Source organism: Halichoerus grypus, chromosome 6, assembly GCF_964656455.1.
Source record: "Halichoerus grypus chromosome 6, mHalGry1.hap1.1, whole genome shotgun sequence".
Classification (NCBI taxonomy): Eukaryota; Metazoa; Chordata; class Mammalia; order Carnivora; family Phocidae; genus Halichoerus; species Halichoerus grypus.
The window spans coordinates 102608093-102621341 of record NC_135717.1 but is presented as its reverse complement, the minus strand read 5'-3'; the positions used below and the strand labels follow the sequence as shown (position 1 = coordinate 102621341).

The 13249-nt window shown below is 41.6% G+C and overlaps 1 protein-coding gene across 3 annotated transcripts in view; it reads left to right on the top strand.

Annotated features, from left to right (window-relative positions):
* Window positions 1-13249, top strand: part of TMTC1 (transmembrane O-mannosyltransferase targeting cadherins 1) — a 259957-nt gene that overhangs the window by 200502 nt on the left and 46206 nt on the right. For all 3 annotated transcript variants that reach the window (XM_078075832.1, XM_078075833.1, XM_078075831.1), the window contains one exon: window positions 8817-8960. In XM_078075832.1, coding sequence (XP_077931958.1) covers window positions 8817-8960 — 144 coding nt within the window. The remainder of the gene's footprint in view (window positions 1-8816; window positions 8961-13249) is intronic.

Sequence of the window (13249 nt, the reverse complement as noted above, 5' to 3'; positions counted from 1 at the left end):
ATTTTGACAATATCATTTAGATTTTCTGTTAAAGTGACAACATAGGAGGTAAAACCATACCTCATAGGGTTGGAATATTACAAGGTAACTCCTATAGAAAGTTTAAAGCAGTGCCTAATACCCGGCAGCGATAAACTCGTTACATGTTATCCATGTCCCAAATCTGACCACTTCTCTCCACCTCCACCGCCCACCGTGTGTGTCTCACGTAGATTCCTATCTCTCAGAGCCCTTGCAGCTGCCTCCAGGCCCCGCACCGTCTTTCTCAGACCTCACCTCCTGCTACTTTTCTTGCCGGCTCGGCTCCAGCCACGTGGGGCTTCAGGGACTCTGAATTTGTGGTTCCCTCTTCCCAGAATACCCCCTCCCTCTCTAAAAGCTGCCTCCTTCCCTTCCTTCGGGGCTCCCTACTAGGTCGTCTTGTCAACAAGGCCTTCCCCGGCCACCCCACCTAAGAGTGCAGTCACCACCAACATACTGCCCCCAGACCTATCTTGCCCTTCTCCTGTCCTTCGTTTCCCAGCTCCTCAGAGATTTTGTTTAAAACCCTTCCTTTAAAGCCTTCACTTTATCCACTTCTCTGGGCACTTTTCCATTCATACTTAAATATTATCAGGGCGCCTGGGTGGCTCCGTTGGTTGAGCGTCCACTGCTTGATATTGGCTCAGGTCATGATCTCGGGTCGTGAGATCGAGCCCCGTGTTGGTCTTCGCATTCAGCAGGGAGCGTGCTTGAGATTCTCTCTCCCTCTTCCTCTGCCCCTCCCCTCCCCACTCTCATACTCTCTCTCTCTCTCTAAAGATTTATTTTTTTTTTATTTTTTTTATTTTTTTTAAAAGATTTTATTTATTTGACAGAGAGAGACACAGTGAGAGAGGGAACACAAGCAGGGGGAGTGGGGGAGGGAGAAGCAGGCTTCCCGCTGAGCAGGGAGCCCGATGCGGGGCTCGATCCCAGGACCCTGGGATCATGACCTGAGCCGAAGGCAGCCGCTTAACGACTGAGCCACCCAGGCGCCCCTATTTATTTTTTTTTTAGAGAGAGGTGGGGAGAGAAAGAGTATGCACATGAGCAGGGGGAGAGGGGGAGAGAAAGAATTTCAAGCTGACCCCCTGCTGAGCGTAGAGCCCAACACGGGGCTCGATCTCATGACCCAAGATCATGACCTGAGCTGAAATCAAGAGGTGGACGCTCAACCGACTGAGCCACCCAGGCGCCCCTCTATCTCTCTCTAAAATAAATAAATAAATAAATATAAATAAATGAAAATGAAATAAATGAAATACTCTAAATAGTCTCAAGTCTCTGCCATCTTGAAACAAGTATGCAAGCCAGCCTCTGCATCTCCCGTTCCCCCTTCCTGCCATTCAGTCTGTCTGTTCCCACCTTTCGACTGTTGAAATTTCCTGCCGGTCTCAGTGTCTTCTCCTTTATTTCCCTCTTGTTACCCCCCCACCAGCCATGGGTGGTTCCTGCTCTACCACCCAGAACTGTTCGCAAGCGCACCAGTTGCCTCCATGCGGGGAACTCCAGAGGAGGACCCTGCTTGGGAGTTAAATTACTTGACTCTCAGCAGCATTAATTTTGTTGAACGATCCCTCCTCCTTAGAGCAAATTCTTTTTCAGCTTCCATGCTGCCTTGGTTTGCCTTCTGTTTCTCTAGACTCTCCTCCAAACCCTTGATGGAGGAGTTCTCAGGCTCCTCTGCTAGGCCTTCTCTTCTCAAGCTTTGCCTTCCTCCCAAGGGATTTCTTCAGTTCCAAAGGCTTTAGAAAGCATCTCTATGCTGATTAACTCTCAAAGCTGTAATTTCACCACGTAACTTTCCCATATCAAAGCCATCTATCCACCTGATTCCTGGACGTTTCCACAGATTTCCCTCTGCACTTGAAACTCCCCTTACCACCTTCTCTCCAAAACCAGCTCCTTGACCTTTATTGGCCCCCTTTCCCGTTTGTGCTTAAGCCAGAGTAAAAAGTTATGTTTCCTGCGTTCTGTTGGGTTTTGCTTTCTCTCTTTGAAACACCTTCCTTCCTCTTCCTGCTTATATCCCCTCCTCCCCTTCCCCTGACCCTCAACTATTACTGCCCCACTGGTAAAGCGTCATCTCCCCTGGAAACACCTTGGTGAGCACCATGGCTCCTTCCATGGGCTCCTGCTGCTTGTACTACCCACCTCCCATCCCTCCACACCCCCCCCCCCCCGCCCAGTTTCTGCTTTGCCTCTTTCTGCCATGTGTGCTCTGATCACGGTGCATTAGAGTAATTTGGTGTCCTTGTCTCTCCCTCTTCTGCCACAGGACCTCCTTGAGAGCATGGACTCCTTTTTCTTTATTGCTGTGGGCCCTTAGCAGAGGGCCTGGCACATCGTAGGTGCTCAATAAATGTTAAAATGTTTGTTGAAAGACCGAATGAATGTAATGCACAGAGTATCACAGATCCCCTTAGAGTCCGAGGACAACTCCGTAGTAACAAGCAGTGTTTCTCAAATGGGAGAGCTGTCGACTATTTAGATGGAACAACTCTTCATTATGCAGTATTGTCCTGTGCATCAGAAGATGTTAAACACCCCTACTTCCTGCTAGTGGTGACCACCAATTCCTGAGGTGGATAGTCAGGATATGCGCCCCTTTCTGTCCCCATCCTTCATGATCTTCATGGGCAGTTCTTGATTAGGAATATGGACACACTTTTCCCTCCCCCTGCTGTCCTTTTCTAAGTTGATCTAACAACCGGAGTACTATTCATGCCACAAAGTGTCATTTCAATAAGGATTCCATGTGCACATTGATCTGTCACACAGGACTTTGAATCTCCTTACAGCCTTGGATGTAGCTTTTTAAAAATTGCATGTGTCTGGAATTCCATTTGGTGTTGAGCATATCAGAAAGGCTTGGAGGAAATTGCTCTGGTGCCTGTGGGGATCGTTTGCTTTAGATGATGAAGGATTGCCAGGCTTTGGAATGAGGGTTTCACAGAGAACATTCCTACATTCTTAAAATGGAGAGAGTCACATGTCCTTCACATCTGAGAACCCATGGCAGAGGAGAGGCAGATGGATACAAGATGACTTGAGTGCTCCTGGGTTAGTGATGAAGAAATAACGGATGTTATTTTGACTGATGGGAGCAAGTCGAAGGCCATTGACAGCAGTGAAGAGAATGATTTTATTTTGGAGGATGAGAAATCCATATGAGAGAAGGAGACCTGGCAGCTTCAGCCTGGTATGGGTTCATTAGGGCTATAGATGGAGCCAAAAAAATACCACCCAGAGGTCCTTCAACTCACCCCAAAACACTGTTTGTGGTGGAACAAGTATGATGATGAGTATAGACATAACCATCATTTATTCACACAGAAGCCCATTCGTTCACACAGAAGGTCAATATGTTATTGACCTTATTGTTATAGAGAAAGCAGCTAAAGGACAGACATAAATTCAAAATCACGTAGCTAGAAAGTCACCCATGGCTTCTGACTGCAAAGCAATTCCCCACCATCTGCCACAAAAACCAGAGTTACCTCAGGCCTCTGAGAAGGGTTAAATTATGTTCACCATTTTCTATTTCAAAGAGCAGAGAAGTATTTAATTCAATACATTTCCCAACCTTTAAATTGTCAGGAACCAGGAAAATTCAGCCACTTAAAATGACTCATTTCCTGAGGGCATCAGAGAACAGGATTTTACTCTCAATTCTCTTGGAAAATCAATTGGGCGGAGTCCTTCTGGATCACGGGGAGAGGTCATCCATTGTGAGAGGTCAGATAATTGAGTTGGCCCTCTTTGGAAAGCCTGTCCCATTTCCCTAAACAGCATGTGAAGTTTTTTCCAAAGCTTTTTGAAATGGGTGGGAAGGAGTATAATGCAAAAAGAAAGTGGCAAGACTTATTTGCTGGGTGTTAATGGCAATTCCAAACAAGTAAAGAAGCAGACCAATCCGTGTCACCCAGTACATTTTAGTGACAACGATGGTTCAAATCTTACAACAGGGAAAAACCGAATGTCAGAGACTAATCTGGTTGAAAATATGCTGCTGACTCCTGAAATAAAGTTTACTTTGGGTGTTTTTTTTTAGTCCAGTGAAATTCAGGTTTTATGGTTGCATTTTTTTCCCAGCCATGTTTTTCTTTTGGATTTTTTTTTTCTCAACGGGAAATAGAAAATAAACATCTGACCTTAGCATAGTTAACCTCAAATAAATTAATCTCTGGAATGAAAATCAGACAAATAAATCAGGGTGTATATATTCTGAAGGGAAATTGCAAACTGGAGCTCATGATACAATGTTGCTTGCACAATGAAATGCCTTATAAGGTACTCAAAACGTTGAAAAATTATGAGCATCCTTAACTTTTGAAAAGACTGTACAAAATTCAAGGTAAATGACTGAAAGAAAATATAAAACCACACTTTAGTCACATCCATCTTATGTCGTTGAGTCTTCAGGTTGATCTTGAGGTTGAAGCTTAAGAACAGTAATGAGAGCATACATATATCTTGTACACTTACTGAGTATTGCTGGTTCTAAAACTACTGTGGTCTTCAGAGATACCATGGTTATTTTGTATGGCAGATAACATATTTTTCCAGTGCATAAGCATCTCAGTAGCCAAGTGTCCTGAGTATTGAGTTTATTCTACTTCTGTCCCTGAGAACTGGTTCCTGTAATATCATAGTCGAATGGACTGGCCAAAGAAAAAAAGGAGAAGTTATTCTAAATGGAAGCTCTAATTTGTAGCAGTTTATGTATTTGCTGAAGGTGGAATGACTCAAGATATTTTTGGAAAATAAATAGATTTACAGGAACCAACTGTCTTCTTAACACAAGAACACAACTGCTTCTGATTTTTTTTTAAATCTATCATCTACTCAATTTCTTTCCGCAGCTATAACACAGTACAGTAATTCTACTTGAAGAATTAGGAGGGTTAGGGATCCCTGGGTGGCTCAGTCAGTTAGGCCTTGGCCTTCAGCTCAGGTCATGATGCCAGAGTCCTGGGATCAAGTCCCACATCAGGCTCCTTCCTTGGTGGGGAGCCTGCTGCTCCCCCTGCTTGTGTTCTCTCTCTCTCTGACAAATAAATAAGTAAAATCTTAAAAAAAAAAAAAAAAAGAATTAGGAGGGTTAGATGAGAAAATGGAAGAAAAAGTGTGAAGTATCATTAATCTATCCTAGGTCCCTTTGGACCCATTTTCTTTTGTTCCCACCCCCAGTAATGATCTATTAATATGTTGTTGATGTTGATTCTCAGAGCTCAGGTAACTGGGAATGGAGGGGAATAATAATTATATCCTTAACTATCTACTTTATCAATTCTGCATAAGGAAATGCTAGTAGATAAAAATTAAGAACCCCTTAAATGCTCAAATGTACATGTGCTTATCAAGAATACAAATTTTCCAATACATGAAAAAAATTATCTCAGTCTGAGATAACTGTATCTCTAGATTTCATTTTTATTTTATTCTATTTTTTTAGGGGGGGAGGGACAAAGAGAGAGGGGGAGAGAGAATCTTAAGCAGGCTCCACACCCAGTGGGGAGTCCAGTGCGGGACTCAGTATCCCGACCCTGAGATCATGACGTGAGCTGAAATCAAAAGTCTGATGCTTAACTGACTGAGCCACCCAGGCGCCCCAAGATTTCATTTTTAAAGAGAAAAAATAAGCTTCCTTATACCCTGGAGCTGCTTGACAAAACAGCGTATTTTCTGTATAATAAATTTTTAAAAATTTAACTCACCAAAATAAAAATGACAGTAATAAAGAAATAGCAAGAGAGCACCCATAAACAATACAAATGTTGAGTAAGAGTGTGAGAAAGAAAATCCATGGCTGTTCACACTCATCTTAAAAAAAAATAGGTCTGAAAACACCACTCCACTCTAGTTCAGTGACACTTTTGTTGAGATTTTTTTTTAGACGGGGAAGGGAATAATTAATCACTAACAGAAATTTTGTAAAACATACCTATAGAAGTCAAAGTCAAGATGGGCTTAATTTATTCTGACCAGGGATATAGCAACATAAACATCTCTTAAATTGTTCATTTTTCCAGTAGAAAATTACCCTCCTGGAGACCTCAGTATTGACTTGGACCCAAGCTAATTCAAACACAAGTTCATTTAAAAAGTAAACGCACAAAATAACCTTGTCCTTGCCTAGGTCTTCAGTAAACAAGAGAAGAGTATGTTTTAAGAATATATCTACATCTATCTTGAACTCAAAATAAAATGTGTTTTTTTTTTTTCCTGACCTAGTTATTGAAGAATCCTGTTGATGAAATTCAGCTTTGTTTTATAAATAATGCAATGCTTGTGAGTAGCTGAACCAAATCAGATACCCAGTGAGAGAGGATATTGCTAGCAGACCCTTACTATTACCAGGAATACACGATATCACATATTTTTCAGGTGGAGGGCTCTGGGTGGCAATAGATTCAGTAAACCACTCTAGAAGCCAGCAATCCCCTTCCTCCCTGGGTCGGGACTCTTCATTAACATACAGCCTCTTCCCTGACTGTGGCTGGCAGACAAGTTTTTGGAGCAAAAGTCTCACTCAAGGCCCTTTTCCTCACAAGGCTCATACCTGTTTTCTCGTTGCTTCCTTTCTTGCTGCTTATTTCTGGTTTTGAGAGTTTGGTGTGGACTTATATTCAGTTTCTGAATTGGAAAAAAGAAAGGGGAGAGAGAAACATGGACTCCATGAAATGTGAAAGCCCATGACTGTTTAAGTGACCGTGGAATCGTGAGTGAAGATAAAGTTTGACAAGGTGGGAGGAGAGCCAGTGCCGAGGGCAGTTGCTTGACAGTGTAGATGGGCGCGGCAAGAGGTGGGTGAGTCCTTGGGGGAAGATCTTATTGAATTTAGACCATCCTTTCCCATAGGTAGTGCTTTCACCTCAGACATTGATTTCAAGGGCTCCCAAGCCTAAAGAAATAAGCAAAAGATCAAGTTTTAAGAAGGCAGATGTCCCCGGGAAGCTTCCTCTTACAGCTGGTCAACAGGGAAACAAGAATTGCTCTCACCGTGTTCACTGGACATCCCTTAAATCTTTGGGAGGTCAGAGAGCTTTGCTCAACATCTCCCCCTGCCAAAAAAAAAAAAAGTTTCTTTAGAAGATTTTGAGTCCTGGCTGTGATAAGTTTTCTGTAATCACTTCCAAAATCATTCTTAGACCCGGACTTCCTAGGAGACCTTTGTGGGCAGAGTGCATGAGCAGATCCAAGGGCATTTTGTCTCATCATAGTTCTGATATCCCTTAGTGGAATCTCAGAGAAAGAGCCAAGGACTTGCTTCCCTCAGGACTGTGAGGCTGGGGGTGATGGGGCTACCCCCAGGGACCTCGGGTTGTCTTTGTCTGAGTGAAGGTGACCCGAGAGAAGCAAACCACAGTGCCGTGTGCTGGCCCAGTGTGTTTTCCTTTTCCCAGCTTCCTCTCATAATATCTCTCTCCCCAACAGCCTCTACAGCCATTGAGAGTAATTAGGGCTTTCAGGCTTTGGGAGGCCATAACATGCCTCTGAATAGATTCTATCCCTTGTCAGTCATGAAGAGCATCACCCGGCATGTCTTCCTGAAAATGGGGGGATGTTCGTCGTGTTCCTTGCTGCTCTAGAAGGGAGTAGGGAAGGGAGGATTACATGGTCAAATAAACTTAGGAAACTTTGGTTTAAGCAAAGATTTAAAAAAAAACAAAACAAAACCCATGAGACTTGTCTTGTCAGCCTTTTAATAGGACGCCCTTCTGTCTGCAAATAAATTGATCTTCTTAGAAGGTACGGAACAGAGTGGGAGGAGGCAAGCCTGTCATTTGATTGTCAAGAGACTTGACAAGTACACATCGTATTTTCATTTCTTGGCATTCCTACATTATGAGCCAGTTTCGCGGGCTTATGCAGAGTACTCCAGGTGACAGAGATGGAGTGAACCTCTTAGTCTGCTAAATATTCTGCTCTAAATATAGCAGAAACAACTAAACTGTGGAGCTGTGCGGATTTGCCTTCTTGATGGTTTTGAGTTAAGGAAGTAAATTGATTCCCTTCCTTCCTTAATCAGCATAAATTTGGTTTACTGATGTATCCCCGATCGTCCTTTACATTTGCTTTTGAACACTGGGAATGCTATTTTCACTTCGTTGTGCATTATTTAAATTTTTTAAAAAGTGTTTGTCGGGATTTTCATTTGAGAACTGTATCAGGCCAGTTGGTACCAAATTACAGTAGGAGGAGGGAAAGGAGATAAAATGGAAAAAGAGAGCCAAGATGGAAAGCCATTTTAGGGATAAAGTTTGTTTTTATGGGAAGACCTTGCGTATTACCCTTTCTCAATAATGGCGGTCTTAGGGATCTTCCAGTCCAAGTATGTTCATGAAGATGCCCTCATCCAAGGAACCCCCAGCGTCTTGTGTACGTAGTGGGCACCGTAGAAGCTGCTGGTCAGCAGTCCCACCAGCCCAGAAACTCAGAAGCAATGAGGCAGTGAGGATTTTCTGCCAAAGCAAATTGAAAGTAATATTGGCTCCAAAGGATTAAAATTTGTTTGACCCTGATAGATTTGCATAGTTTATTTTTGCACCATTTGGGGGTTATTATACCACTAAGGGTCAAAGATCTCCTTCCATATTTATATGCCTGCAGCTGCACACATAGGTGACCATTAAGATTTCACATGGACAAACCATTAAAATAAAGGAAGAATTCAGTGTTTGATTTTGGTTGTGGCATTCCTCGGGTGGGGGGGGAGAGGGAGAACAAGCCCATCGTGCCCAGCTTAGAAGTTTTTGAACAATCATGGCTGAATATTTCTAATTTTCCAGGTTGTATCCTCGCCACGCAAGTGCCCTGAACAACCTTGGAACACTGACGAGAGACACAGCAGAGGCAAAGAGGTGCTATCAGAGGGCTCTCCAGCTAAATCCGCAGCACAGCCGGGCTCTCTTCAATCTTGGAAATCTCCTTAAGTAAGTAGAACGGGTACCTTTCATCCGGCAGTCTTGTAATTTCAGGAAATCCTTTCCTTCTTAATACTCATTTGGTTGTGCTCCTGTCTCCTCTTCCCAGAGTGGAATAATTACGGTTTTCAAGCTTTGAGAGGAGGTCATGTTCATCTGAAATAATTCTATGCCTCCTCAGTCTAAAAGAATATTTCCCAGAGTGACTCTCTGGAAGTGTTAGCTCTGGGAGATGTTCCTGGGTGGTCTGTAGAGGGGTGGGGATAGGGAAGGGTTACATGGTCAGGTAAACTTAGGAAATGCTGAGTTAGACCAAGAGGACTCCCCCTCTTGCAAGAACCGTTAATATGCTAAATGCCCTGTGAATCTTCAAGAAGGCAATATGGAATACGACATTGCCCAAAGTCAAAAATTTTTTTTTTTGGTAAGGCATTTCCCAAGTATTCCATGAACATTCTTTGGGCAAAGCGCTCATCTAGGAAGAGCAGTGAGCTCTAAAGCTGCGGCCAGATGACATAACCATGACTCGTGTTCAGCGTGTACTAGTGGTAAGAAATGGAGCAAGGCCTGCCTTGACTTAGTAATGGTAACTCTTGCTAAGATCTTAGGGAGACCTGCCAGGTACAATCAGTCACTGGTGTTTGCTTTTCACTCACCGCCCTGTAAAAGGTTGACAGTGCAATTAGTATCACTGAAGACTAAAACAGGGGTACTTCTGCATCTTGTATTTTTATTAATACAAAGTCTAGGCATCTTGGTGATGGTGCTGGCATCTGTAGTTTTGACAATAACGAAATGGTGGAAGTTATAGAATTTAATTTCTAAACTTAAGAAAACAGGATGAAAACATCAGAAGTGGAAATTGGGTGAAAAATGTTTGGAATGAGAGTGTGGTGATGTATTTATCTCTGCTTGTTGGGATACTGACATTCTACACACTTACTGGGGGCCCCTGGGTGGCTCAGTCAGTTGAGCGAGCATCTGACTCATGGTTTCGGCTCAGGTCATGATCCAGGGTCATGAGATTGGGGCCCATGTCAGGCTCCATGGTCAGCATGGGGTCTGCTTGAGATTCCTCCTCTCTCTCTCCCTCTGCCCCTTCCCCCTTGTTCTCTCTCTCTCTGTCTCTCTCTCTCCCTAAAATAAATAAATAAATCTTTAAAAAAAAAAATCTCCACACTTACTGAATTGGTTTCCAAGTCTCTAAACTTCTAGAGCACTCGTCTGTTACCTTTAAAGCTGATGGTTTGCTTTGTTCTCTTGTCCACTCACTAACGGGATTGTCTTCATTGCCTCACTAACTCCATATGATGCAACTTCTTCACCTTCCTGTTTACTCCTTGAATTTGACATATACAGGTAGATATTGGTCCTTTTTCCTAATGTGTGTGTGAATGTGTGTTTTTATCTAATCCCGTTTGGGCAGAAGCGCTGGGGTGGGTTAATCACAGAACAATCTAATATGGTATTACATGATAGGTGCCATCCTGAGTCTGTTTTCTGTTTAGGAATGGCTTTGTCCAGTACTGGAGCACAAAATCAGGGAATACTATACAAAAATGAGTAAATGCAGAGAAAGTACAATTCAAATGAAAGGAATAAAAGTATAAATCAACAAAAACCAAATACACTTATTTTTTCAAATTAGAGAATTTTTTGTTACAATTTGATACACATTGAGAATGCTGAGAAACAACGAAGAATGAAGTGGGACATACTGTGACAGAAAAGCCATTTTAGTACTCGTCAGCTCCTATTAAAAACAATAGCCAATCAAGAGATGTGGGGAAAATGAGTTCTAGTCATTGCAGGTAATAGTAGCAGGCCACTAGGGTGCTTTGATTTTACTCAACTATTTTGATGAGCTCTTACTTCTTTATGTGACGTTCCAAGGACTCATTTTTTTAAAGTCATTGTTGGCATCTGTTTATGTCCTACCTTAGAGCCCAAATAATTTAATGGCCAGATAAAGTCCTGTCAGCATCTTTGGGGTACCTGGATTATACAGTACTGGTTTTAAAGACCACATCGATGAGTGTTTGTTGCCCTAAAGATCCAGCTTTAATGGCAGTTCTTGTTAGGAATAATGTCCTGCAGTGATGATGATCATATTGTGCTGAATGGGGCTCTACTTAAAAATGACAGTCGACAGTCCTTAAATTTCATCTTGCCAAGACCTGAACAAGAGATGCACGCTCTAGCCTTCCTTTTTCAATCACATATTATTGCCATTAACGATCATCATGAATGAGTATATGTGAGTTAAAAGGACAAGGAATTATTTTTTGGACTATGGTAATGGCTATTTTTCACAGTAGGAGGGACTCCTGGATACTGAACATGGGATTTTTTCTCTCTTTGTCAGAGGTTTTGTCAAAATCAACTCTTGATGATTATCCAGACCAACAACAATGCTTTACATTTGCGTAAGACTGTAGTTTTCTGAGTGGATTTTTTTTTTTTTAAATGAGGCCCTCCTAGTAACTCTTTAAAGTAGACAGGGAAGAAGAGGGAATGAGGGTCCTGAAAAGTGGAGTACCTTGTACAAAGCCACTGTGGTTTGCCTTTTGCTCTTTTGATTTCTATCAGAGAGCAGAGTGGCTATATCCATGTAGATTATCCTTACAACCCAGTGGAATAGAACCATAATAGCTAACATTTACATAATACTTCACAGTTTACAGATAAGTATTTTCATACGCATTATTTAATTTAATCTTTAATCTACTGTGAAAGGTTTATCATCCACATCCCCATTTTACAGAACCAAGGCTCAGAGATCTCATGTGCCATTGGCCTAGGCTCTGGCAGATCCAGGATTGAATCCCTGCCCTTGGACTACTGTTCTATTCACTTTCCTTTACCCATGCTGCCCAAATAGCCCTCCAACCCAAAAATTACTTAATATTTAGCTGTTTAATGACATGTGATTGCCTTTGGGAGAAAAACCCATCATGGTTTTTTTTTTTTTTAAGGAAACAGTAATGTTTGTTTACATTATGTCCCTCAGTAGCAGAGAGAGGTGACCCAGAAAATAGAGCTAATCCACATTTAGTTAACTCTGAGTTTCATTTCCCCTTTCCTTAATGTATGTCTGCTATTAAGTAGCAATGGGTCAAAGACAAAAAAAAAAAAAAAGATATTTTAAATTGTGTTTGATCCGATCCATTTTACTATTTGTTTAAGATTTTTACCCTGTTTCTCATTAGGCAGCTAAGTTTTTTTAAATTGTGCCTTTTTTTTTTTTTTTTTTGTAATTTAGAAGTTAATGCTCATTCTGAGAACCAGAGCATCTTTTTAGACACAAGCGTTAGATTTGATCATCCTTGAGAGCAGGGCAATGTCCTCATTCCTATTTTCTAAATGATGAAACGAAGGTTTGAGGAAGTAATGTGCCGAGGTGCCTTAGGGAAGAAAGAGAAGGCGTGGGAATTGAACCTCGACCTGTGTGACCACACTCGACTGCCTCCTTGTGGCTCCCCTCAAAACTGGGATACAGCCTGGAGCCTCACGGCCCCACAGAAATGTAATAAGAGCCAGGAACTGTGACTTAAAATTTTCAGGTGGCCATATTTCAGGACATGAAGAAGGTGGAGTTAATTTTAATAGTATATTTTATTTAACCCCAGTATATCCAAAATATTATCATTTTAGCATGTGAATAATATTAAAAATTAATTTTAAAATTGAACATGTAAAAATATTACTGAACTAGTGTGCATTTTTGTAATAAGTAATCCTTGAAATCCAGTGTATGTTTTATACTTATAACCTATCTCAGAATAGTCCTATTTCAAGTGTTCAATAGCCACATGGGGTTAGTGCCTTCTGTACTGGACAGCACAGACCTTTATTAATGACCTTGACTTTGAGAGAAATGTAAGACTCTGTCCAGGCCAGAAGCTCTAAATAAAATGTGATTCTGTCAGAACATCCCAGAAATCTCATAGCACTGAAGACAAATTTCATTTGAATTCTTGGAATTATATGGCGTACAGCTTTAGACCTGTTCATAGCAATAGATTTCAATGAATGTTATCCAAATATATTTGGCCTCTTTAATGACCATTTCACGGGACTTTGACGCTAATCTATTATGATTCTGTGCAGCATATTTAGCGTGTGACAGATTGATAAGGAACAGCTTTCCATGTCAGCATTCTTAATTTATATTAATTATTGTTGGCTTTGCTTAGAACCTAAAATGTAAAAGAAAATAGGCAAGATTAGCATAAACTTTTTATGGATGGAAAGCACAGAAGTCCCTGATGGCTCAAGAGAATATAATCGAATATGTA